At 39.3% G+C, this 27,458-nt stretch overlaps 1 protein-coding gene across 1 annotated transcript in view; it reads left to right on the forward strand.

The window, feature by feature from the left end:
* EDARADD (EDAR associated via death domain) overlaps nt 1–27,458 on the forward strand; it is a 100,277-nt gene that overhangs the window by 58,442 nt on the left and 14,377 nt on the right. The window contains exon 5 of the mRNA XM_021000419.2: nt 24,940–24,985. Within this exon, the coding sequence (XP_020856078.1) occupies nt 24,940–24,985 (46 nt within the window). The remainder of the gene's footprint in view (nt 1–24,939; nt 24,986–27,458) is intronic.

Consider the following 27,458-nt stretch of genomic DNA (forward strand, 5'->3'; position numbering starts at 1 on the left):
ACACAAGATGTATTTTTTAAGTTCCTTTCTTCTTACTCTCTACTTAACTCTCTATAATCTGGCTTCCAATCTTATCACTTTAACCAAAACTTCTCTCTCCAAAGTTACTCTTTTTGTTCAGTTGTTTCAGTTGTCTCTGACTCTTCATGACCCCATTTGGGGGTCATTTCTGGGCCAAGATACTGCAGTGGTTTGCCATTTTCTTCTCCAGCTCATTTTATCCGTGTGGAAATGGAGGCAAACAGGGTTAAGTGACTCACCCAGGATCACACAGCTAGTAAGTGTCTGAGGCTAGATTTGAGCTTAGGAAGATGAGTCTTCCTAACTCCAGAATAGGCACTCTATCCACTGCACCACTTATTTGCCCCCAAAGTTACTAATGGTCTCTTAATTGCCAAACCTAATGGCTTTTTTCTCAGTCTTCGTTCTTTACCTTTCTGTAGCTTTTGACACTGTTGATCATCCTCTTCTCCTTAATACTTTCTTTTCTCTTATGGTTCTCCTCCTACATATCAGACCATTCCTCAGTCTCCTTTGCTGGATCTTCATCTACATCATGCCCTGTTTATCCTGGACCCTCTTCTCTTCTCCCTCTATGCTATTTCACTTGGTGATCTCATCAGTTCCCATGGATTCAATTATCATTCTCTATACTGTTGATTTTCCAATCTACTTATCCAGCCCTAACCTCTCTGCTGACCTCCCATGTCCAACCTGCCTATTGGACATCTCTCACTGGACATCCTATAGCCACCTTAAATTCAGTGTATCCAAAACTGAACTCGTTATCTTTCCCGCAAATAGTCCTCTCTTCCTAACTTCCTTGTTACTGATGAGGACATCACCATTCATCCAGTCATCCAGGTTTGCAACCTAGGTAGCATCCTCAGTTCATTCTCTTTCACCCCCTATAGCCATTCAGTTGCCAACCCTGTTGGTTTTACCTTCATAATGTCTCTCCCATATGACCCCATCTCTCCTCAGACACTGCTACCACCTCACACCTGGATTATTATAATAGGCTGCTGGTTGGGCTCTCTGCCTCCAGTCTTTCCCTACTCCAGTTCCTTCTCCATTCAGCTGTCAAAGTGATCTTCCTCTCTCTCTCTCTCTCTCTCTCTGTCTCTCTCTCTCTGTCTCTCTCTCTCTCTCTCTCTCTCTGTCTCACACACACACACACACACACACACACACACTGAATAAATTCCAGTGGCTCCCTATCACCTGCAGAATCAAATATAAAACCCTGTGGTTAGTATTCAAAGCCCTTCATAACCTGCCCTCCTCCCATCTTTCTAATCTTACACCTCATTCTCATGCCCATGTACTCTGTGATCCAGTGACACGGCTCCTTGCTGTTTCTTGAACAAGATATTCTTTTCCTAACTCTGGGCAATTTTGCTGGCTGTTCCACCCATGCATGGAATTTTCACCCTCCTCAACTCTACTACCTAAATACCAATGAAACAGAAGATAGTACTAAATTTTTTTTTGAAAGGATATAAACTCCTTAAGGGCACTTTTATCTTTGTAAAGCTAGTATACAGAACAGTTTCTCAAATCTAGTAGGTGCTTAATAAATGCTTGTTGATTGACTGGTAAATAAATACAAAATTTATACAGTGTAATTTAGGGTTGAGGAGTGGGGTCTAATAACGAGGAGATCAGGATGATGTAGGTGGGACTTGAACTAAACCTTGAAGAAAGCTAAGGATTCAGAGAGCCAGGGGTAAGGAGGGATACGAGTGGGATTGAGACCATTTACCTAAATAAAAATTCAGAGGTTTCTCTCAGTAGAAACAGAAATTTTATTCTAGCAAGTCTCTCTCGAGAATTGCGCATCACCTACCCAGGGCAGACTGGAGTAGGGAGGCAGGATACAAGCAGCAAGCAAGCAGTTATATACCCCTAGACAAACAAATTCTAAGAAAACCCCACCCTCCCACATTTTAACCTGAATCTCTTTATCCCCATTGGTTGAAGTAAGAGACCTTTACATTCTACCTAGAAACTAAGAGATACATTTTACCCAAAACAAGCTTGGAAGCTAGAAGATTGCCTTATTTGGCAAAGATAAGGCTGGGGTGGTGATTACAAACAAGGGAGGGGGTAGGCAACAGATGTGTGACCCGATCACATGATTTACAGGAAAACGAAACTTAGGCCCAGCTAATGCTAAAGCCTGTAACTAAATTTTTAGAGTGTAGCTTCCATTTCACATGAGAAACTTTCAGTTATCCCACACAGATAGCATTACAGACAAGTGCAAAGCCTTCAAGGATAAGCAATGTTGTAGAGGACTCATGCTTCTGCTGAAAATTGGACTAGAGGGGCAGGTAGGTGGCACAGTGGAGAGAGCACCAGTCCTGGAGTCAGGAGGACCTGAGTTCATATATGGACCCAGACACTAGCTGTATGACTGTGGGCAAGTCACTTAACCCCAATTGCCACCCCCAAAATAAAAAAGTTGGACTAGTGGTATGAAACTAAATGGAAACGGACCCCTGATGCTGCATATTAACATTGAAAACTATAAATTAACATTATCTGTGTTGTATTTATTTTTATGTATTTTATTGAATATTTCTCAATTACAGCAGTGAGTTTGACATTTCTCAACTAAATGACTCCTAAGGTACCTTCCAGTTCACAGATTCTGTGATTTTTATGACTTAACATAAGGTTCTCGTTTTGGCTGTCTTTGATTACATTGGGTCAATATTATTCTTAGATATGGTAGAAATGCGTATGTGTTTAAGATGGTTTTTTTCAGTCTGGTGGCAAAATTTCATACATAGGTGGTAAAATCTTGGGTGGAATTTCCATTGATGAAAATCAGTGACTCATGTATAACATAGGTTTTTTTTTCAATTAACAAAAATAATTTTTCTCTCTCTACTGTATCACTCACCATTAAAAAATAAAAAAGAAAACCCTTGTAACACATATTCAGAGTTTTTTAAAATTACAAATGTGAATAATTAAGCAAAACAAATTCCTGCATTGGCCATGTCCAAAAAAATGTATGTCTTGTTTTACGCCTTCAGTCTATGCTTCATCACTGGTCCTTTGGAATCATGGTTGGTCATTGAGATGTTAAGCATTTTTCAGTCTTTTAAAGTTGTTTCAGAGAGTGGCCTGGAACACCAAATAGATAAATGCTTTGCCCAGGATTATTGTGTCAGAGGTAGAATTTGAAGCCAGCTTTTTCAGCCTCCAAGGCTAGTCTTCCATTCACTATGCCAGTCTCATGCATGTATTCAGGATTAATTCAATTCAGATAATATATCAGGACCACAGATTTGGAGATGGAGGGCATCAAGCCGGTAGATGGTGCAGTGCATGGAGTGCTAGATGTTGAGTCAGAAAGACCTAAGCTCAAATTTGACCTCAGACACTTACTGACTGTGTGACCTAGCCCTTACAAGATATGCCTAGCACATAGTAGGTGCTTAGTAAATACTTACTGATCAATAGATTGACCCGGGCAAGTCACTTAACCTCTGTTTGCCTCAGTTTCTTAAACTGTAAAATGCAGATAATAATACCAACTACCTTCCAGGATTGTTATGAGATCAAAAGAAATAATATTTGTTTCGTACTTAGCATAGTGCCTGGCACATAAGTAGATGCAGTATAAATGCTTATTCCCTTCTCCTTCCCATTCCCCCATCTAGGTTTTTACCGATTTTTAAATTTTCATTTTAGGGGCAGCTGGGTGGTGCAGTGGATAGAGCACTAGACCTGAGTTCAAATCCGGCCTCAGACCAAACACTTGACATTTACTAGCTGTGTGACCCTAGGCAAGTCACTTAACCCCAATTGCCTAAGGGGGAAAAAATTTCATTTTAGAGATGAGAAAACTGAAGTCGAGAGAAGTTACTTGGTTTACTCTATATCTGTATATCAGGTAGTGACAGTGGTGGAATTTGAACCCAGGCCATCTGACTCCAGCTCTTTCCATTGTAGAATCATAGACTTTTGGAGCTGGGAAGAATCCTAGAAATCAATTAAGTTTGCCACATTATTTTGAAGATAAAGAAACTATAACCTAGAAAAGTTAAGTGATTTTTCTAAGTTTATATAGCTAGTTTGTGAAAGACCCAGGATTAGAACCCAGCCCTTTTAACTTCCTACACAGTGCATCACAACATCTTACCTATATCATCCTTACTTTCTATATGAGGAAAGAAGGAAAGGAAGAAAAAAAAAAGCATTTATAAATGCCTTCTATGTGCTAGGCTGTGCTATGCACTGCACAAATATTATCTTACTTGATCTTCACAGCAACCCTGGTAGGTGGATGCTATTATTATTCCTATTTTATCATTGAGGAAACTGAGGCATACAGAAGTTAAGTGACTGGCCCAGAGTGACACACTATCTAAGGCTGGATTTAAACTTGGGTCTTCCTGCCTCCAGGCCCAGCATTCTATCCACTGTGCCACCCAGCTGCTTCTGTAAAGCAGCTGTTGTCAAGAAGATGTGTCTATTACTATTCTGATCACTTACTTTGAGGAAGGATACAGGAAACAAGGAGGGCTGAAGTCCTTCAAGAAAGGTCTCAAAGCCTTGGGCCCTGACAGAGAAAGGAGCCATCTCATATTCTGCTCTCATGCTGTGTCTGCTATGTGAAGCCTTTTGCAGTTTGTTCTGTTCTTCAGAAACCTATGAGTTTTCAGGGAGACATGTTCTCCTTTTAAGCCAGGGTCTATGCTGTGAATGATGCACTGGTTCTAAATGTTGACCTTTGATTCACATTTTATCTATGCATTTTTACTTTTTTTTAAAAAACTCTAGAAATGTATCTACCTTATTATACTAGTGTCACAATTGTCCATCTTCTGTTGCAGCACCAACCAAGGCGTTACAAACCCCCTGATTAAGCTTTAAGAACTAAGGTCTGTTATCAGTTATGCTCTTTAAGACTGTATCTAGTATATATGCTGTAAATTGGGGACTGCCTATGTTTTACTCCCTGGTAGCCTTGTTGGGAGATGGAGGAGATGGTAGGCAGCTACCTTGAATATGCAAGGAGCGCCAGGAGTTTTCACTCATTCAGTCATTTGATCATTCATTCATTCATTTGTTCATTCAAGAAACAGTTATTAAGAATATACCAGAAAGCTTATCAAAGGTGATCATGGAAGATCACCAATGCGAAGTTCAAATAAAGATGGAATTCATGTTGATTAAGAGGTTCTTTACATACTCCTGCAGCTAGGTGGTGCAGTGTGGCTAGAGCTCCAGGCTCAGACTCAAAAGAATCATCTTCCCGAGTTGAAATCAGGCCATATACATTTATAAACTGTGTGACCCTGGGTAAGTCACTTAACCCTGTTTGCCTCAGTTTCTTCATCTTTAAAATGAGCTGGAGAAGGAAATGGCAAACCATTCCAGTAACTTTGCCAAGAAAACCCCCAGTGGGGTCACTAAGAGTAAAACACAACTGAACAACAAGACTTTGGGGATGACATTGTACTGATTGTATCAAGCCCAGAAACACTAAAAGGCCTCTTCTCTGAAATATGTGGTGGTTCAAAAGAGATTGGCTTAGTCGTCTGTGCTGGGAGAAAAGAATAAGTAGATAAAAATACATACTGCCTGGATTATGATATGAAGTTGGATGGGAGACGCATAGAATGAGTCCGTAAGTACATATATTTCGAACATGCACTGCAGATAGTAGGGAGTAACAATAGTAGAGGGGAAAACTCACCTGGTGCTTTAGAAAAATCACTTTGGCAGCTGTATAGAGGATGGATTGGAGTGGGAAGGGTCTTGAGACAGTCTCAAGAGAGTAGAAAGAAAGGGACATAACCAAAAGATGGCGTAGAGAAAGAAACAACTTGACCTTGCTAGGCTTCCATCTCCTCACTTCCAAAATAAGAGTGTGGGACAAAATGATCTCTAAAGTCCCTTTCAATTCTAAATCTACAATATTAAGCTTCTCTGAAGATGTGAACACAGGTAAATATATTACAAACCCGAATATGATGAACTATATAAGAGGAAAAATAAAATTAAATGTTATGGGGCTCTGGGGCAGGGGAAGAAATCACTTTTTGAAGGAGTTGGGAGTTTTCCAAGGAAGAGATGATATTTGATTTGTGTCTTAAAGGATGAGTGAGATCAATCGATCGACCAACATAGTATTTATTAAGCATATGTTATGTGCCAGGCTATGCACTGTGCTAAGCACAGGGGAGACAGTTTCCTGGGAGGATGTACCATGTATACGGTATGTCTATGACACAACCTTTCTGGAATGGTCTGCCATTTTACATTTACATTTTATGTATTGGGTACTATGGGCAGCTTGGGTTCTTGTGATAACCTTGTAGGTGAGTGCTTTCACTCTTGTAGCCCATGAGCTCCCACTGGTGTGCTTCCCATTAATAGACATGCCAGTAAATTTAATTAGCTTTTAGCAAAGACATTTACTAAGATAATATAATAAGAACAACTGGAATAAAACATAGCTCAAAAAATCTGAGGTACATTCACACAAATAGAGACACATCCCTGGGAAAAGTAGGGTTGTACTTAAAGTGCAATGGTAAGAAGGCACATCTGTAACAGTGATAATTTACAACTCTTGGTACTTTCAGGCCTAGAGGTCCTTTTTCCCCCAGAGAGTCCTTACATAGCTCTCCTTAAGTGAGGCATCTCTGCTCCTTATTTGAGTTCATAGATAGTATTCTTCTGTATTGAGAAAGGTCACATTCCTTGAAACCAGTATACATGGGCAGAGTGGCTGACCAGAGTTTAAATATGGCCTGAGACACTAACTGTGTGACCCTGGGCAAATTCCTCAATTCATGTTTGCCTTAGTTTCCCCATCTGTAAAATGGGAATAATAACAGCACCTATGTCCCAGGGTGGTTGTGATCGAATGAGATGTTTGTGAAGCACTTAGTACAGTTCCTGGTACTATATAAATGGTGGTGGTGGTGGTGGTGGTGGTGGTGGTGGTGGTGGTGGTGGTGGTAGTAGTGGTGGTGGTAGTAGTAGTAGTAGTAGTGATAGTAGTAGTGGTGGTAGTAGTAGTAGTAGTGGTGGTAGTAGTAGTAGTAGTGGTAGTAGTGATAGTAGTAGTGGTGGTGGTGGTAGTGGTAGTAGTAGTAGTAGTAGTAGTAGTAGTAGTAGTAGTAGTAATTGGTGGTGGTGGTTGTTGTCATCATTGTCTTAGCTCCCAACTGGATACATTGTTTCCTACTGAATCAGTAGACAATTGAGGAGAGGCAGTCAGAGAGGAAAGTAGAGAGAATCCCCTCTGCCTCTCCTAGCTGCCCTACAGTTCTTGTGGAACTTATGTGTGGTACATTTGAAGAAGTCCACCTCCACAAGGTACTCTTCAAATTTACATGCTGGGGAGACAATATGTAAATAAGTAGGACAGAGGAGGGCTGAATTGGAGGTAGGGGAGGGAAACTGAGAATAGCTCCTACAGAAGAGTGACATTTGAGCTAAATCTTGAAAGCAGCCAGGGATGTCAAGAGGTATACGTGAGGAGGGGGAGAGTATTCCTGTGATTGAAGATATTCAGTGGTTGAAGCATAATCTTCCACCACTAAATAACTTGTTCCTTTTATATATAGGCCTAGGGAGCGTGACTGGTTTTCTCAGCCAGTCACAAGACATTTCCTGTGCGGTGCTGGTTGTCTTAATCCAGTTGCCAAGGTCTTGTAATTCTCTCAGATTGATCAAGTACTCATTCACAGTTGTGCTAGGGTTGTGGGAAGATTCTTTAACACCTACTTAATACTTAGTGATCACATTGGGGCCCTTCTGACCACATCAATTGTGGTGGGAAGAAAATTCCCGCTCTTACACATATGAAATAAAATTTGCAAGGTAATTTTTAGGGAACCTCCAAAGGCCACATGTAGGAAGGTGGTGTTTTCTCTCTTCTCTCTGAGTTTTCAAGATGATGCTGTCTCTTCTCTTCCTATCTGCTTAACCCGTCCTTCTTCTAAGTCTCCTTTGCTGTGTCTTTATTACCCTTGTCACTCCACTAATTGTGGGTGTCTCATAAGTCTCCTGTCTTGGGTCCTTTTCTCTATTCCCTCTATACTGTCTCCTTGGGTCATCTCATCAGCTTCCCATGGGCAGTTACCAGATTTATGCAGGTGATTACCGATCTGTTTTATTCAGCCCTAGTTTCTTTTCTGAGCTCCACCCCCGTATCTCCAACTACATGTTGGATATTTTAAACCAGATGTGATGCAGGCATCTCAAACTCAACACATTCAAAGTAGAACTTTTTATCTTGCCCTTAAAGTACCCCTCTTCCGTATTTCCCTGTCATTATTAAGGGCAACACCATTCTCCCAGTCATCCTGTCGTCTTTGACTCTCCAGACTTATACAATACACATACCCAGTTGGTTGCTCCATCTTGTCATTTCTGCCTTCACAACATCTCTTGAATATTTCCCCTTCTCTCTACTCACGTGTGTTCGGTTGTTTTAGTCACGTCCAACTCTTCATGACCTCATTTGGGATTTTCTTGACAAAGATACTGGAGCTGTTTACCATTTCCTTCTCCAGCTCATTTTACCAATAAGGAAACTGAGGCAAAGAGAGTTAAGTAACTTGTCCAGGGTCACACAGCTAGGAAGTGTCTGAGGCCGGATTTGAACTCAGGAAGACGAGTCTTCTTGACTCCAGGCTCAGCACTCCATCCGTGGCGCCACCTAGCTTCTTCTCACATAGCCACCACTCTGATTTAGGCTCTCATTGCAGTTGCCATAGCTTTCTAATTGGCCTCTTTGCCTCAGTTCTTTCGCCGCTCCAATCGCTTCACACATCTGCCAAAGTGATTTTCTTAAAGCTTGGGTCTCACCATGCCATTCCCCCACTCAATAAACTCCTCCGCCACCTTGAGGCTAGCAGTATTGGCGTGTTTGCTGTCATTTGTGCGCAGCGCTCCATATCCTCCTCCTTCTTACTGGCTGTGCACTCCCTGCGCAGGGAGTAAGTCTCCCTCCTCACCTCCACCTGCTGACATCCCCGTCTTCTTTCAAGATTCATTTCAAATGTTATCCTTCCCAGTTTCCCCCATTTGCTTCAGCCCCCAGGGAGTTACCTCCTTTCTGTATCTATATTGTATATATCTGCTTATTTACATATTGTGTCCCCAGTGAGTAGGTAAGCTTTCTGAGGGTAGGAACTGATTTGCTATACTTCTGCCTTTCTTTGTGTGTATGTGACACGTAATAAGGGCTTAAAAAGCTTGTTGATTGAGTTAGCTTTGAGGGAAACTAGGGATTCTAATAGAATCCGCCCCCCCGAGCTGGTTGTTAAACATTTACTAGCACACCACTGGGTACACATACCTAGGTAATAAGAGTTGAGGGAGGGATGAATTCTAGGCATGCACAGCTTGTTCAAAGGCACACGAATGGGAGATGGGATGGTGTGTGTGAGAAACAGCAAAAAGGCACATTTGACTAGCTAAAAAGTGTCTAAAGGGGAGTGATGTATAATAAGTTTGGAAAAAGAGGGCTCAAACAGAGGTGTCAGTGTCTGACTCTGTGGGTTCATTGACGTGTATAGAACAGGGAAGTGGAATAGTCAGCATTGTTTTAGGAAACTCATTTTGGCAACTCTTTGGAGGATGGTTTGTGAGGGGCAGAGAGTTGAGGCAAAGAGACCAATGAATACTGCTTATTGCAGTAGTCAAGGAGAGAGGTGATGAAGTCCCCAATCAGAATGATGGCCTTGTGAGCAGAGAAAATGGGAAGGATGTGAGAAATATTTTGGAGGTAGATTCAACAGCAGTTGGCAAAAGATTAGATATGTGGGGTTAGGGAGAGTGAAGAGTTAAGTGTGACTGCAAGGTTGTAAGCTTGGGTGACTAGAAATATAGTGGTTCCTTAGAAAGAAAGAAAGAAATCTGAAAGAGAGGTGATTTTTTTTTCGGGGAAGGGGAGAGGGGAAGAGATTAAGTTCTATTTGAAAATGTTAAGTTCAAGATACCTATGGGAATATCCAGTTTGACATAGGCAGTTGGTGCTGTAAGAGTGGAATTCAGGAGAGAAGCTAGGGTTGGAGATACAGATCCAGCAGTCATCTGCTCAGAGATGATAATTGAATCCGTTGGAGCTGATGAAGTAGGTCACTAAGTAAGAGAATGTAGAGGGAAAAGAAAAGAGGATCCAGAGCAGACTGAGGATATCCTCAGGGTTGTGCTGGAACCAGCTCTACCTGGCTTGAAATGGCTCTTGATTATTAGATTTTCAGTGTGAGCATTTATACCTTGGAAATCTGCCACAAATCAGGGCTTGATTTATTGTTGTATTGATCACCTAGACTTAAGAAAGTGATGAAGGAAATGTTAATAATTCAAATTAAGCTTAAAATTGTGCCCTGAGTGCATCCCCCCCCCCAAGAGCTGGTTGTTAAACATTTACTAGCACACCACTGGGTACACACAAATAGGTAAGTTATCAATGGGTGGAAAATGTGGATGGGAAAGGAGTTCTAGTATGAAAAAAGATGCAATTAATAAAGTATCAGACATGTTCAGGAAGTACCCAGTAGTTTATCTTGTCTGCAGTGTGGCACTAGGGATGGGGAGAGAGAAGGCTAAAAGATTATAAACCTTTCACGTCCCTCATGATCTTTCAAATTTCCTGTGTTTCCTTTTTTCTTGTCCAAGAATTCAGGATATTTTGTATTTGTTTTTCACAGTACGGAAAATAAGTTCAGGTGTTTACACAGACTTATATCCTTATAGAATTTTAGAATTAGAAGGGACCTGAAAGAGCACTTGTTGCAAACAGCTTATTTTATAGATGGAAAAAGTGAGGTCTGACTCATCAGAATTTGAATCAGAAACTGAGTTGGAAGGGATCCCAAAAGCCATCTCATCCAACCCATGGATGAATAAGAGTATCTCTTCTTCAAACATCTCAATTATTTTTTGATGGTACCAATATCTTCCCAGCCACCAAGGTTCACAACCTTATCATCATCCTTCCCAGTTCCCTGACTCCTATGTCCAAATTGCCAACTCTTTTAATCTATGGATCATCTATAAAACAGAAGATCAGTTTTGACTTCAAGTTGTTTGAGCATCTGGAAGGCAAGAGAGATTCTGGTGAAGGGAAGAGGTCATTCCAGATAAATCCTCTGAGAAAGGAGTACCTTGGAAGAGAGGAGAGCACTTTGGCTTCAGTCTTTATTTCTTTTCCGTCTCTCTTGGCCTGAGGATGACTTTGTGGGCTTTGAATTTCCAGAGTATTTTGGACTTCCCATCTTCCAACTGCTATCCTAGCATCATCTTTTAGGAGAACAGTGGATGGCAGCAATGTCTGAATCAGGAGTCAAGTGTACAATGAACTCAGATTCATAGCCTTACAAAGAGCCCAGTAAAAATGTATGCCATGGCTAGGAGAGAATCTTCTTGAGTACCTCATGGGGTAGAGAAAAAGTCTTCAAAGCAACCAGGAGTTGTGAGTTTTCACTTGGCCATAAGTGCTCACTAAGCTTGATCCCACTTTCCACTGGATTCTGTATAGACTTGTGGGAAAGTAGGATGTTTTGTACCAGTTATACTCACTGCAAATACCTTTTTCTAAAAACTGCATAAGTCTGGCTGACTAAATGATACTGAATCAATAATCACAGCAGAAAACACACCAGTAAGGGCTCATGAGCTATATAGCATTAGAAAACCATCCTTCAACTCCTCAGTGGCATAGAGAAGATGGAATGATAAAGATGATAATCAGAAAAAGAATTATGGAGTTCTTGAACATGAAAGGGGAATACTTGTGGTGGATAACAGGTTCAAGGATATAAGACCATCCTTTGTGTAGCTGGGATAAAATTGAAGAATAGGTCATGGGAGTTGAGTACATTGAGAAACTGCCAAGTTAGGGTATTTGAGGGAAGAGCAACATGTATACTGAAATTCCCTAGTATAAAGACAGGAGTTGGAGAGGTGGGGAGAAAGAAAGAGAGAGACAGAGACAGAGAGAGAGCTTCAGGTACACCAAGTTCATGGAGAAAGGAGGAAGGATATCCTTATATCTGGAGTTATTTCACACAGGCAAGAGCCAGAGGTGGTATCTCCTGAGGGCCTCCTCAAGGCAAACATGAGTAGGTCCTAGTAGTATTATGGCCCCTGCCATTGGAACCTTATTGAGGAAGTAGGAGGTGGTACATCCCTGTAGGGAAGCATAGCCAGAAAGCAGGAAGTGATGTGTCCTGGGACCCACCTTGTGTTCTGTGTTTGGGGAACTCTGGAAGCCTATCTAAGTATTTGAAGTCATGGGAATAAATGAGATTTCCAAGGGAGAAAAAAAAAAAAAGAGAAGACTATCAGCCAGGACCTCAGAGACCACCCACCTAAATTCAATAGGAAAAAGCATTAAAGAGCCAGTAGGAAAGCCAAAGAAACTAAGGGAGGAGAAAATACCGAGAGGAGGGCATGCATGGTCAAGAGTGTCCAGTGCTACAGAGAACTCAAGGAAAAATAGGGACTAAAAAAGGCCACTGAATTTGGTAATTATGAGGTCTTTGGTTACATTATTATAATAATACTAACTAGCATTTCTATAGCGCTTCAAGGTTTGCAAAGTACTTTACAAATATGATCTCATTTGATCCTCACAACAATGCTAGGAGGTAGCTGCTATTAATTGTCTCCATTTTACAGATGAGGAAACTGAGGTTAAGTGACTTGCCCAGAGGCCACTAAGCATTTTTATGATTGAATGAGATCTTGGAAATTAACTAGTCCAATATTTTTCACAGGCAGCTGGATGGTGCAGTGGATAAGAGCACTTTACCTAGAGTAAGGAAGACCTGATTTCAGATCCACTTTCAGACAGTAGCTGTATGCAAGTTACAACCTCAGTTTCCTCATCTGTAAAATGAGGATAATAATGGCATACCCTTCTCCCAGGGTTGTTGTGAAGAACAAATAAGTTAATATTTGTAAAGTGCTTTGCAAACCTTAAAGTGCCGTATAAATGCTAGCTTTATTATTAGGGAATAAAAATAGTAATTTTCCAGCTTACAAAATTCTTTATAAAAGGAGTTGATGAGGCAGCGGGTGGTGCGGTGGATAGAGCTCCAGCCTTGGAGTCAGGAGGACCTGAGTTCAAATTCGACTTAAGATATTTGACACTTATTAGCTGTGTGATCCTGGGCAAATTACTTAAACCTGATTGCCTCATCAGATAATAATAATAATAATAATAATAATAATAATAAAAGGAGTTAATTACAAAGAAATTAAGTGACCTGTAATGTAATATTATCTGTATTCTGTTGTATTTTTATTTATCTTGTTAAACATTTCCCAATTACATTATAATCTGGTTCTGCTGGCCCTTGAGTAAAGTATATGATACCTCTGTACTAGATGATCTCCCTTCCAAATCCTATTTATTTATATTCAGAGTGATTTGAGGCTTCTCTACAATTATAGATTTTTTTTTGTTCTGGCAGGCAGTCAGTCAATAAGTATTTGTACTTGCAGCAATACTGATAAATAATAAATCATCTTTTATGTGGCACTTGAAGGTTTACAAAATGCTTTCCTCACAACAATCCTGTAAGAAAGGGTAATACAGATATTATTATTGTTATTATTATTAACTACTATCATTTACAGATGAAGGGTCTGAGGCACTGAGAGATTTGCCCAAGTTTCTATAGCTTGTAAGTATCTGAGGCAAGATTCAAACCCAAGTCTTATGATTCCAAGCCCTGAGCTCTACCCATTATCCCATGGAGCTCATCAATAAATGGAGGTGATCTTTTAAATGATAGAGGGAGGTAATAGGAAAACTGTCCACAAAACAACCTCTTTGTCTTGGCAATAGAACGATTTGCCCAGACTATCTGCAAACCTGAAGTAATAAAAAGAATTATAATAACATTCCCTGTTATTATAAGCTGGCACTTGCTACAGGTGATCCCTTCATGTGAGTCAACATAGCATGTTCTGACCTGCTCTTTTTCATACACTGAAATCTTTTCACGCTTCAGCAAGATCTACTTAATAGAATGGTAAGTTCTGCTGGGTTCTGACCCGAAGGATAAAGCTATCACATTTGTCATTTTAGAGGATAGTTCCCCAGAACAGTCTTTAATTTTACCGGGGAGAAAACATGGAGGATTCATCCTTTTGTCTCCTCTTTCTGGGTAATATAATTTGTGATTAATTCAGAACTCTGGGAGAAAAGAAGTCTCAACTCAGCTTCCCACCCAGCATCTGCAAGTAGGATCAGACTGCCTTCTTAAGACAGGTTATGGAAGTTTTCTTTATGCTCAGTTATACAGGGGAGAAATTGGACTAGGCCTTCAAAACTGTCTGAGATCTCTTCATCGACAAATCTTATCATCTTTTCTCTTTCCTAAACATCTCGACCTATTCGCTGCATTTGACGCCATTGACCTGTCTTCCTCTCTGGATTTTCATGACACAACTCTCCTGGTTCACTTCCTACCTGTCTAACCACTCCTCAGTATTCTTTGATGGCTCCTCATCTATGTTATACCCCCAAACCATGGGTATTCCCCAAGGTTCTGTCCTGGGACCTCATCTGTTCTCCCTCTGTGCTGACTCTCAGTAATCTCATTAGCACTCATAGGTTTAACTATCATCTCTATGCACATGACTCCCAGATGTACATATCCAGCCCGTTTCTCCCCTGAGCTTCAGTCCTATATCACTAATTGCCTTTTGGACATCTCAAATTGTATGACCCAGAATCATCTTAAATTCTACATGTCTAAATCTGAACTCATTATCTCTCCCCCTTAAACCCTCTCCTTGTCCAGACTTCTGCCAAAGGCACCACCATCTTTCTAATGTTTGAGGTTTGTAATCTCAGCGTCATCCTCAACTCATTATTCTTCCTCATCCTCCATTATCCAATCAGTGACCAGATATTGTCCATTCTGGCTTCCTCATGTCTCTCATATCTGGTCCTTTCTCTCTACTTATGTAGTTAATCACTTTAGTTCAGGCCCACATCACTTTCTTATGCAGATTATTGCAACAACCTCCTAACTAGTCTCCTTGCCCAAAGTCCATCCTATACACAGCTGCCAAAGAAATGTCTCTTAAATGCAGATCTGACCATGTGACTCTCCTGTTCAACCAAGGCCTGTGACTGCCTCTAGGGGAAAACTATAAACTCCTCTGTCTAGCTTTTAAAGCCCTTTACAGCTTGGCCCAAATCTATTTCCAGCCACATTGATTATCACTCCACCTCCCAGACTCAGCAGTCCAGTCAGATTGGCATTTTCTTTGTCCCTCACTGGCATCCCTCCTCTCACCTGCATGCCCTTGCTCTATCTAGCCATTCCCCAAGCCTGGAAAGTACTCCCTCCCTCCCCTTCTTCCTGCCTCAGGGTCAGCCTTTTCCTTTAAGAGGCAGCTCAGATACCTTCTTTTACCTGAAGCCTTTCCTGATCCCCATAAACTATTAGTGCTCTCCCTAGCTACCCTCTGTATGTGTATGTGTATATTTATCTGCTGCATGTGCGCGCGCACACACACGTTTCCCTCATTAGAATGTAAGCCCATTGCAAGGAGGACTTGTTATGTTCTTTGTACTCGTGTCTCTGGTACCTAGCATAGTGTCTGGCAGATAGCAGGTCATAATAAATACTTGCTGATTGATTGACTGTGGATTGAACACTACCATTGGAGTCAGATTACTTGAGTTTAGATCTTGGTTCTGCCACTTACAACCAGTGTGACTTTGGGGAGTCACTTTACCTCTTGGGCCATCTCTTAAAGAAGGGGATTAGAGTAAATGATCTGAAATTCTTTACGGCGCTAGAATTTTATGAACCTATATCCACATTTGTCAAATGAATAATACTAGAAAAACGTTATTAAATTCTGCAACCATGATATAAACCTACTGATGATATATATGAAACATATATTATATATGTATATGTATATGTACATACATATATATATATCCATGTATTCATTTAGTTTTGATGCCCTGTATATCTTGGTGTGGATGATCTCTCCACTAGCCCTTCATGCCTTCTCATACCATGTGATTTTTATGTCTTTACATAAATTCTGCATCAAGTTATCTACCCAGTGTGCCGGAAGCCTTCTCTTGGCCTTTAATGTTATGCAGTTATAAATGCAGCACCTGATTTGTCTGTATGTGATACCTTGCTTTTACTATATGACTCATCTCCCTTTTTTGGTCATACATGGCTTTGATAGTGCTTTTTATGTGCAAATCATCACTGATAAATGGGCTTCAGCCTACCTGTGTCTACTGTGGAACTTTCTGTTACCCTTAGGGTTATCTGCAATTTTGACTCTCCTGAGATCATGGCATTCAGTGATTCACAGCCATAGCCATGTGGTATCACTGAGAGAATACAGCTGGTAAAAAGACAAGCTTTCATGGCAACAAGCAATTTGGAGTCACTCAAGTCCCAAAACATCTGCACTGCTTGGCCCCCCCCCCACTCTCTCTCTCTCTCTCTCTCTCTCTCTCTCTCTCTCTCTCTCTTCTCTCTCTCTTCTCTCTCTCTCTGCCCAGCAGCCTGGCAAAAACTGGGGAATGTGGTGAGCTGAGATGCCCAGTAGAGTTTATCATTAAAATATAGCTTGATCTGAGACCTCTGCAGTCATTTGCATTTTTTCCCTTAGTACTGTCTCAACAAAGAATGCTTGGCCTCCCTGTGGTGAACTTTTAGAACGTCGTAGTCAAAGTCATATAGAATGGATAGGCAAGAATGTGCTGCAATTTGCGTCACTGGAGGGACCATCCATATCAGTGAGGTCATAATGGATCCACCTGATCGCTTTCTCAGCATGAAGCACAGACTCTCAGAAAGCTTTCTGAGTTCAGGGGAATTCAGATAATATCTGACCCAGCCAGTACCTCTTTTCTCATTTTCTATTTTGTAATATACTTATCTGCTTATGTACAGTGTCCGCCTACTAAACTGTAAGCTTCATTAGGGAAAGGATTGTGTCTTATTTGATCCCTGTATTTCTAACACCTAACAGTGATTTTTGCATAGTAGGTACTTATTTAAAATTTGCATAAAGAATTTAATAGGTGAATGTAAGTGGCTATTAAATAGTTTTTTATATAGAAAAACTCTCTTAGAATGTTCAAGGACACTTGAAACATTCAGTTCTCTTAGCTCTTTAAGTATTCCCCTATAATCTTATTTCCATGTAATTTGCACCATGAAGAGTATGTTAAACAAACAGCTTAGCCCAGTCCTGTCTAAACCATCACAGATTCCTAATTAGTGGAGTTACAATTAACGAGGCTTATATACTTTAAAAGGAATTCCAGCTGATTATCTGAATGTGAATCTGACTTTTAAGTTGGATTTGATGTTCAGCTCATACTTTCCCAAGTACTCTCACTTACATTTGGAATGTAAGTGTGTATATATAAAGTTCTAGTGGGGATGTAAGTCTGTATATATAATGTTCTAGTGGGGAAAATAAACTTGAGAAAGGTGAAAGTATGTATAAAATGAATGTGGTTCTCTTTCTGGTCCACAGTTTATCTGAACAAGGACTACCTTGAAGAAAAGGTGACTTGAATTTTTTCCAAAGGAAATATAAATTCAGCACATAATTTTTTTTGAAAATTATCTCAGTTTAAATCTCACCTTATACTAGAAACCTCTTAAATAGGCCTCAGCTCACCCAACATGTTTATCTTAGAATCAAAAGCTTTTCCTGGGCTGTCTGTCCACAGCTACAGCTTCATTACGTGTCAAATCATTAGGTTCAAAGTTCCATTTCTTTTTTTGTGACCAGTGGTCTTAACTTTCCTAGTATGAATGAGCACGAACTCCATGCTTGTAAATTAATAATAGGGAAGTGTTCATTTGCTTTTGCTAATGTTCCATCTGCTCTAAGAGTTCCTACCACTCATTGTTTCCATAGCCTCTTAGTTCCTGCTACCTCAGTGGGGCAGAAGCCAAAGAGAAAAAGATACCTGTGGTTCCTTTTTGTCAAACAGAAGGGCTCTACAGCTTCTTTGTGGAATTCCTCCAAGTTCCCCCTCTCATTAACACTTTTTGATCTTAACGAGGCTGTCCCTGAACTAAAATTTGATTTGTTGTTTTCCTTAACAAGTAGCACTTTTACAACCCACTTTCTGATGGAGATTGTCTTCTTCTAAGGCTTCCTTTGTGGGGAGTGGGGCAGGGTTTCAGTAGAAGAAAAAGGGACCTAGCAGTAGTGTTGCCAGGAAAGAAAGACAAGAGGGTCATTGAAGCATTTTTTTTAATGGCAGAAGAGAACAGAAGAAGTTCAGAAGGAAACACAGAGAAGCAGGACAGCTTTGAAAGAATTGAATTTGTTATTATTATTTTTTAAAGCAAGCTGTTTTCTATAATAAAAGATTCACAGTCTTGCAGTAATCCCCTTTCTCTGTTCTACTTTGTGTGTGGAGCTATTATTTTAGTATGTGTTAAATTCAGGAGAATTTTTTAAAAATAAAGCAACTCTTTACTTTTTGAGTTAGAGATCCAAGCTTACACCAAAATCTGTTATCTAAGAGCCAGGACATTTTGCAAAATAAACTGTTTAGAAGATATTGAAATAAAATTTAGTGAAGTTTTTAAAAAGGAGATGAATTGTGGTTTCATGACAGTGATATTTTTAGAAAACTTTATAGAAAAATCATCCCAAGTTTTTCTGGGCTCACACAATTAAAAGTACTCATGACAGTAATATTTTTAGAAAACTTTACTAAAAAATCATACCAAGTTTTTCTGGGTTCTCACAATTAAAAGTATTATCTGTGAAGTCAGAGAACCTGGGTTCAGATCCTGCCTCCTCACCTACCACATGACCGTAACAAGTAACTTAAACTTCCCTACTTCTCAGTTTCTTCATCTGTAAAATTAGGCAGTTGGACTATGACTTCTGAGGCTCCTCATAGCTGTAGAGCCATGATACTGTGATCTCATTTCAAGAGCCATCAGCCTCGAGGCCACAGTTCCCCACCTTTGGCCCTAGATTACATTTGAATTCGGAGTCTAAAATCATAAATTGTGAGCACCACCTCCCTTTCTAAGATAAATGGATCTGTTTTTTCAAAAATCAATAAGTGATATCATTAAAGCAGTTTTGTGAAGCACAAGCATTCCTACAATTCAAGTGAGAACAAAAAACAAAATCACTTTATTTTATAATTGAGAGGTTAACTGAAAACTGTCTAAGGTAATGGTCAGAGCAGATATAATTCTACATTCTTTTTTTTTAATTTATTTTTTCCATATGCTTTTGAGTTGAAAATTTTTTCTCCCTTTTTCTCCTCCCCCCCACCCTCCTCAAGACAGCGTACAATCTGACATAGGCTTTACTTTTACATACCCATTAAACATATTTTCACATTAGTGAAGTTGTAAGTAAAAATTAAAACCAATAGGAGGAACCATCAGAAAGATGAAACAAAACTCAACCGAAGGTAAAAATAAGTGAGAGGTGATTCAACTTCCATAGTTCTTTCTTTGGATGTGGACAGCATTTTCCATTCTGAGGCCTCTGGAGATGTCTTAGATCCTCGTAATGCTGAGAAGGGTTCAGTTTAACATTCTTAGTCATTGCATAACGTGGCTGCTATTGTATACAAAGTCCTCTTGGTTCTGCTCACTTCACTCAGCATCAGACCATATAAGTCTTCCCAGGTTTTTCTGAAGTCAGCCTGTTCATCATTTCTTATAGAACAATAGTATTCCATTACATTCATATACCACAGCTTGCTCAGCCATTCCCCAATGGATGGGCATCCTCTCAATTTCCAATTCTTTGCCACCACAAAAAGAGCTGCTATGAATATTTTTGTACATGTGGGTCCGTTTCCCATTTGTTTGATCTCTTTCGGATATAGCCCTAGAAGTGCTATTGCTGGATCAAAGGGTATGCACATTTTTGTAGCCCTTTGGGCATAGTTCCAAATTGTTTTCCAAAATGGTTGGATCATTTCACAACTCCACCAACAATGTATTAGCGTTCCAATTTTCCCACATCCTCTCCAACAATTATCATTTTCCTGTTTTGTCATGTTGGCCAATCTGATAGGTGTGATGTAGTACCTCAGAGTTGTTTTGATTTGCATTTCTCTAATCAATAATGATTTAGAGCATTTTTTCATATGACTATAGATGGCTTTAATTTCTTCATCTGAGAACTGCCTGTTCATATCCTTTGACCATTTATCAATTGGGGAATGGCTTGTTTATTCTTATAAATTTGTCTTAATTCTCTATATATTTTAGAAATGAGGCCTTTATCAGAAAGACTGGTTGTAAAAATTCTTTCCCAATTTTCTACCTTCCTTCTAATCTTAGTTGCATTGGCTTTGTTTGTGCAAAAACTTTTCAATTTAATGTAATCAAAATTATCTATAATTCTACATTCTTGGATTCAAGTAGGGCAGCTAGGTGGTGCGGTGGATAGGGTGCTAGGCCTGGAGTCGAGACAGCTCATTTTCTTGAGTTCAAATCTGGCCTCAGATACTTCCTAGCTGTGTGACCTTGGACAAGTCACTTCACCCTGTTTGCCTCAGTTTCTTCATCTGTAAAATGAGCTGGAGGAGGAAATGGTAAACCACTCCAGTAACTTTACCAAGAAAATCCCAAATGGGGACACAAAGAGTCAGACACAATCGAACAAGAAGAAGTACAGATTCTTCCATAATAACCTTAAGCATGAGGTCATGTATAGTAGCGGACAGTCAGCTTCATGGAGGAAAAGCCCTGGTTTCAAGACCCTCTTTGAACAGGTTTTGGGGGTCCTGGGACCCCGAGAATGCCAAGGCAGAATTTCCTGGAAGGAATTCAGACACTCAGGTCTTTTCTTAGTCAAGTGGCAAAAAGTTTATTGTAACGCTTTACAAAAGCTGGCAACAGTCCTTAGGGAACATGCAAGAGAGTGAGGATGGTGCTGGGGCTTATATGGAAAAGGGGCATGGGAAAGGAAAGCCAGGGGTGCTGATTAGATAATGTAAGGGTCCAGGTGTCTGGAAGCTACGGATGGGAAAATGTAGGGAGCGTACCAGCCATTGAGGGAGTTGTCAGAGACATGCATCTTGGGGATCTGGTGGGAGGGAGAGTTCTTGGGCCAGCCAGGGACAAAAACCCTTGAGCCGGGCACCCCTCCGTCTGTTGTGATGAGAGAATGTGTTCTGCAGCGAGGAAATTTTCTCACAGGACAGGGGTCTGCTGAGAAATTGGGAGGCATCCAGAGACATGATCTTGGGGCACCCCATCATCTTCTGACACACATTGGGTATACCACCCTAAGTAAGTCACTTATCCTGTCACTTTCCAAGGCAACTCTCAGATAACTGTAATTTTTAGAGAAGTTGCTGACCTACATTGAAAGAGGAAGTTATCTCCTGAGAGTTCCCTAAACTAATGAAATTGCAGGTTCAGTTAAAATAATTTTTAGAAATTTTTAGCAAGTTACTTAATGATTCTTTTAGCTATAATCCCCACCTGTATATTGGGGATGACATTGCCCCAGGCATGTAGCTCAGTAAAAAGTACTTTCAGGATAAAGATTAGTAATACCCCAGTAGAGTTGTGATCTCATCAGTGTTCATCAATGTGAGCATCCCCTGCAACATCATAGCTCTCAAATCATCCACACTTTCTCATCGTGTTCAGCTTTTGTCTATATCCTCCTCTAAACCTCCCATAGAGGTGATCCAATCCAAGTTTGCTTCAAAAACTACCCATCCAAAAGGCCAGTATCTCTTCCTACAGTTTTTAAACAACATTCAAAAGATTTTTTAAAAAAATACAGTGGTTTTAATTCCAGTAAAAATTACTAAAATATTTTACATTTCTCTAATTAAATGTTCCATATAACATATTAGTTATTAGTAGTTTCATTTATATGTAAAACCACTTCTTCTTGACGAGAGGTAGCTAGGTAATGAAATGAATAGGGCGTTGGACCTGGCATCAGAAAGGCCTGAGTTCAAATTTGACCCCAGACACTTACTAGCTGTTATGACCATGGGCAAATCACTTAAGCACTATCTGCCTCAGTTTCTTCATCTGTGAAAAAAAAAAGTGGGTAATTGTAGCAACCACCTCCTAGGGTTGTTGTGAAGATCAAATGAGATGATATTTGTAAAGTGCTTTGTGAACCTTAAAAAAAAAAGCTACAAAAATGCTACTGTGAAATGTGTACAAGTGCTAACATTCATGTCTCTTAGTATTACCTTAGAAAGTTCCTGCTTCCATTCCTTCAGCCCAAGTTTTAAATTCAGTAGTATAAGGAAACTATAAGATGGAAAAAATCAATGTACCATGATCCTCAGTTTCTGAAACTATTCAAGATGTGAAAAGGCAGGCCTCTGCATGACCTGGTGAATGAGGTCCCTAAAATTTTAGAATCTGTGTTTAGCTTTGTATAGAGCTAAAAGGTCAGATAGAAAAGGATCTGTTCTGTTCCTCCAGCAACTGTCTCTGTACACATCAGGAAAAAATGCTACTAGGCTGGAGGGGCTGAGGGGAAATTACAGCCTTCAAGTTCATGAAAAGATATTGCGTGAGTGACAGCGAGCAGCTTTTCTTTAGTCCACTAAAGACAGTTTTGAGGGGAGGAGATTTAGTTGAAGCAGGTGAGTCGTTTAAAAAAATTAGTCACACAAACAAAACACCTCTCCAACTGTTAGACACGTGAATGCATTTATCAAGGAATTTAGGGGAAGAAAAGGGGAGAGTCTTCTTTGAAGACTGTTAAGGGAAAAAAAAATCATAGAGCTAGAACTAGAAGGGATTTTAGAGGTCAAATCCAACTTTCTCGTTTTATAGAGAAAGGAAAGTGAGGCCCAGGAAGGTTATAGTGACTTTAACCCAAGGCCAGAAGGAAAGGGGACTGCACCAGCCTTGGAGTCCAGCTTCTCCTATGCCAAATGCAGGGGTCTTTCCATGAACAAATCTCTTGTGAAATGTCTTCGATATAGTTCTTTCTAGAGACAAGGCATCACACTTGATAATTTCTTGACCTCCCTTGCCCAGCTTTTCCCATGATGATGCTATAATCTTAAGTGATAAAAATAAGAACCTTGATGTTAATACTGAAGCTGAAACACAGATGTGAGCACAAGGATCGAGTGAGATCGTAATTGTAAAGCACTTAGTGCAGTACCTGACACATAGTAGGCACTTCATACGTTCTTGTTCCCCTTCCTGTCTTAAAGATAGTCTCTCAAGTTGGAGCTAATAGCAAAGGGCATCAAATTATAGCATTTTAGTGCTGGAAGGGATGACCTAAGATCATATAGGCCAACCCCTTTATTTTATGAGTTAGGAAGCAGCATCTCAGAGAGGCTAAGCAACCTATTCAAGATCACACAGCTAGTTAGGACTAGCTGTCCCTGTGGTCAGGTTCCCTAGAGGTTGTAAAACACAAAGCCTTGTCTCTGGAAAGGACTATATTGGAGACGTCTCCTACCCAAATTTTATTAATGGAAAGACTGCGTTTGGCAAATGAGGATCTGGGCTCCAGGTCTGGTTCAGTGCCTTTTCCTTCCAACCTTGGGTTAAAGTCACTGTGAGACCCACTATGGCTGGGTCTCACTTTCCTTTTCTACAGAATGAGAGCATTGGATTTGACCTCGAAGGTCCCTTCTAGCTCCAGAACAGATCTATGATCTTTTCTGTTCTTGACAGTCTTAAAGAAGACTAGCGCCCTTTTCTTCCCCCAAATTCTCTGGCAAAATGCATCCTCATGCCTAACCATTGGAGAGGTGGTTTTTTGTTTGGTTTGGTTTGGTTTTGGTCCTTCTGTTCACCACAGGTAGAGAGGAATGGGGACTACAGAGAAGGAGGCTTTGTATCGAGGTGAATTTACCATACATATGTTGCTTTTGAATATGCTGAGACTAGGATACACTAGAATTAAAAACATATTTTTAAAAAATCCTTTAAGGGCAGCTAGGTGGCTCAGTGGATAGAGCACTGGCCCTGAAGTCAGGAGGATCTGAGTTCAAATCTGGCCTCAGACCAGGCACTTGACACTTACTAGCTGTGTGACCCTGGGCAAGTCGTTTAACAGTTGCCAAAAAAAAAAATTCTCTTAAAAAAAATCCTTTAAAATAAAAATAAACTACATTAAGTTATAACCCATAATACGGTCCAGATTATTCTCTCTCTGTCCACATACACATGCATACATAGATACACATATATATACATATATGATATATAAAATATATTTAAATCTATAAATATGTAAAAATATATAAATACATGTAAATGTTATATTATGTACAACTCATATATAATGTATACATAATGTATACATTTATATATTTTACACATTTATAGATTTAAATATATTTATATATTTATAATATATTAAATATGTATGTATGTATATGTGTGTATATATGTGTGTGTGTGTATATATGAGAAGCATTTTATTTATGGTGAAAGGCAATATGGTGGAACATGTATAAATAATTAAATAAGCAGTGATCTATTTTGGAGACAGCTCTGACTAGCTAGCTGATTGTTAGATTTTCACTGTGAGTATTTACACCTTAGAAATCAGCAAACTCTACAAATCAGGGCATGATTTATTGTTTGTATGACTGTCACTTAAGAAAAGTGTTAATAACGTAGATTGAACTTAAAAGTATGTCCTATGAGTTTTTTGGAAAGCATACCCTTGTCTATAATGTAAAAAGAAAATTAAGCGACTCTTTCATGCTTTAATTTTTGTTTAAAAAGGATATATCCTTTAAATTTAAAATATATTTTACATCATTGAAGATTAATTATCTATATTTTCTCCCTTATATGGCATATATTAACCTATCACAAAATTCTACATTTTTATAGCCATCTTGCTGATTAACTAGGATAATTATCATTAGTTTTGTTTAATAGTTCATGTAAGTTTAATGAAGTTTGCTCTTTTTGTTTGCAGCGAGAAGAAAATGGCTATCCAGACAGTACTGGGGATCCACTTTCAGGTAACCTCTTGCCTTAATGATGTTTAAGCCTCAATGACAGCCAAGTGCCAGATTTAAGGGAAAAAAAAGGATTTGACAAAATAACATTTTCCAACTGAAAACAAATGTGTAAAACAGAAAGAAATATTTTGAGAAATTGCCAAACTACCATTTGTTAAAACTTGGTTTATACTATATGTGAAGTTTCAAATGTCTTGTCCTCAAGGAGGCATCATCATAGTGTAAGAGAAGAGCTCTGGATCTAGGATCAGAGATTGTTGTTATTGTTCAATCATTTCAGTCATGTCTGACTTTTCCTGACCCCATTTGAGGGTTGGGTTTTTTTTGGCAAATATACTGGAGTGGTTTGCTATTTCCTTCTCCAGCTCATCTGACAGCTGAGGAAACTGAGGCAAATAGGGTGAAGTGACTTGTCCAGGGTCACTCAGCCTAGTAAGTGTCTGAGGCCAGATTTGAACTCAGGAAGATAAGTCTTCCTGACTCCAAGCTGGGTGCCGTATCTGCTGCACCACCTAGAGATGCAGCATGTGCCTGTAGCTAACTTACATTAAGATAAAAATTGCAAAAGATAAAATTTAAGATAAAAACTCTTAGAGACAGTGAGCTTTTAAAATTGAACAGCCTTAAAATTATTTGGCCATGCCAGTTTGACTGACTGTATACATATGTGTTAATTTCAGTTTTTAACTCCTTTTGGGTTTTCTATATTAAGTTAGTAACCTCTAAGATCCCTGAAATAGCTTGGTTGATATTTGTCTGCATATGAAAGCAAGACTTAATCTTTGTCCACATAGCTCTTTCTTTCTTTCTTTCTTTCTTTCTTTCTTTCTTTCTTTCTTTCTTTCTTTCTTTCTTTCTTTCTTTCTTTCTTCTTCCTTTCTTTCTTTCTTTCTTTCTTCTTTCTCTTTCTCTCTTTTTCTTTCTTTCTTTCCTTTCTTCCTTCTTTCCTTCCTTCCTTCCTTCCTTCCTTCCTTCCTTCCTTCCTTCCTTCCTTCCTTCCTTCCTTCCTTCCTTTCCTTCCTTCCTTCTTTCTTTTTTTTTTTACAGACAAGCCCAAACTTATTTAAAACTACATTTTAAGTTTAAAGTCATTAAATAAATCACAATGAAAAAAAATGATTACAGTGCAGCAGGCCTTTGTGGATGTGTCATGTAAATTTTAAGAGACAGTCAATCTTAAATTCACTACTAAAAGGAAACATGCTATTAATGGAAAGAGCATTGAATCTTGGAATCAGAAGACTCGGATTCAAATCCTGGTTGCACCTCTACCCCCAGTTACTATCTGTATGACCTCAATAAACATTTATTAAGCACCTGCTTATGTGCAAGGAATAATAAATAATACAATAATAGTCTTTTAAATGTGTTATCTCATTTCATCCTCATAACAACCCTGAAAAGTAGGTGCTATTATCATCCCTATTTTACAGATGAGGAAATTGAGTCAAATACAGGTTAGTAACTGGCTTGGGGTGACACAGTAAGGATCTAAGGCAATATTCAAACTCAGGTCTTTCTGACTCCAGGTCCAGTGCTCTGTCCACTGGACCACCTAGAAAACACTGCCTTCAAGCATCCTAATATTCTGCTGGGGGATATGACTCATTCATAAATAAGTAAAGATAATTTGAGAAGGGAGAGAGTGTAAAATAACTTCTCTGAGCCTCGGTTTCCTCAATTGTAAAAATAGGTTAATTGGACCTAAAATAGGTTAAGAGATGGTCTCTCAGATCCCTTCCACCTCTAGAGCTTATGATTTTTCCTAGTGTATTTTTTGATGCTCTGCAAATGAGTGCTATCTTTCATAGTCCTTAACAGATTAGAAGCAGCTCATTGGAGTTGAGAGATGGGGAAGTAAAGATTGCTAGGTAGTAGTCTAGTTGGAAATGAAAGCCTGATTGACTATGAGATGGGAGAAAGATGAGAATTAAAATACCGACATAAAACCTAGAAAAGTCAGTTATGATATAGGAACAAATAGTACCATTAGAAAAATCGATATTCATAATGTTGACCCTGAGCTATTAAGAAAAGGTCAAATTATCATAGCATCCTAGGGTTTTGGACCTTAATGATCGTCTAATCTCTCTCCAACATTTTGAAGATTAGTAAAAGAAATAACTTACCCAAGTTCTTACATATGCTTAGTATATTCTGTTTTGAAAGGTATTAAAACATGTGATGCACTTTCAAAATATTTCTATTAAAGATAATTATTTTTAATTTTGTCATTGAAAGGGGTAAGATTCAGTTACTTGGATGTTTTAGTTAATTATAATTTGGGGGGCCTTCCTGAAAATATAAGATATAGCCATAGTGAGGAAAAAAATTACGATGTGATTTTAAAAGAAATTTATATTTTTATTTAGTAGCTTTCTCCCAGTAGAGCTCAATTTACTTGATTTACATTATTCTATGTCTCTCCAAAACATTTCTCATTCCTGAGATGGATAAAAATAGACAGCACTCC

The sequence above is a fragment of the Phascolarctos cinereus genome, unplaced genomic scaffold, assembly GCF_003287225.1.
Source record: "Phascolarctos cinereus isolate Bilbo 61053 unplaced genomic scaffold, phaCin_HiC Scaffold_5;HRSCAF=322, whole genome shotgun sequence".
Lineage (NCBI taxonomy): Eukaryota > Metazoa > Chordata > Mammalia > Diprotodontia > Phascolarctidae > Phascolarctos > Phascolarctos cinereus.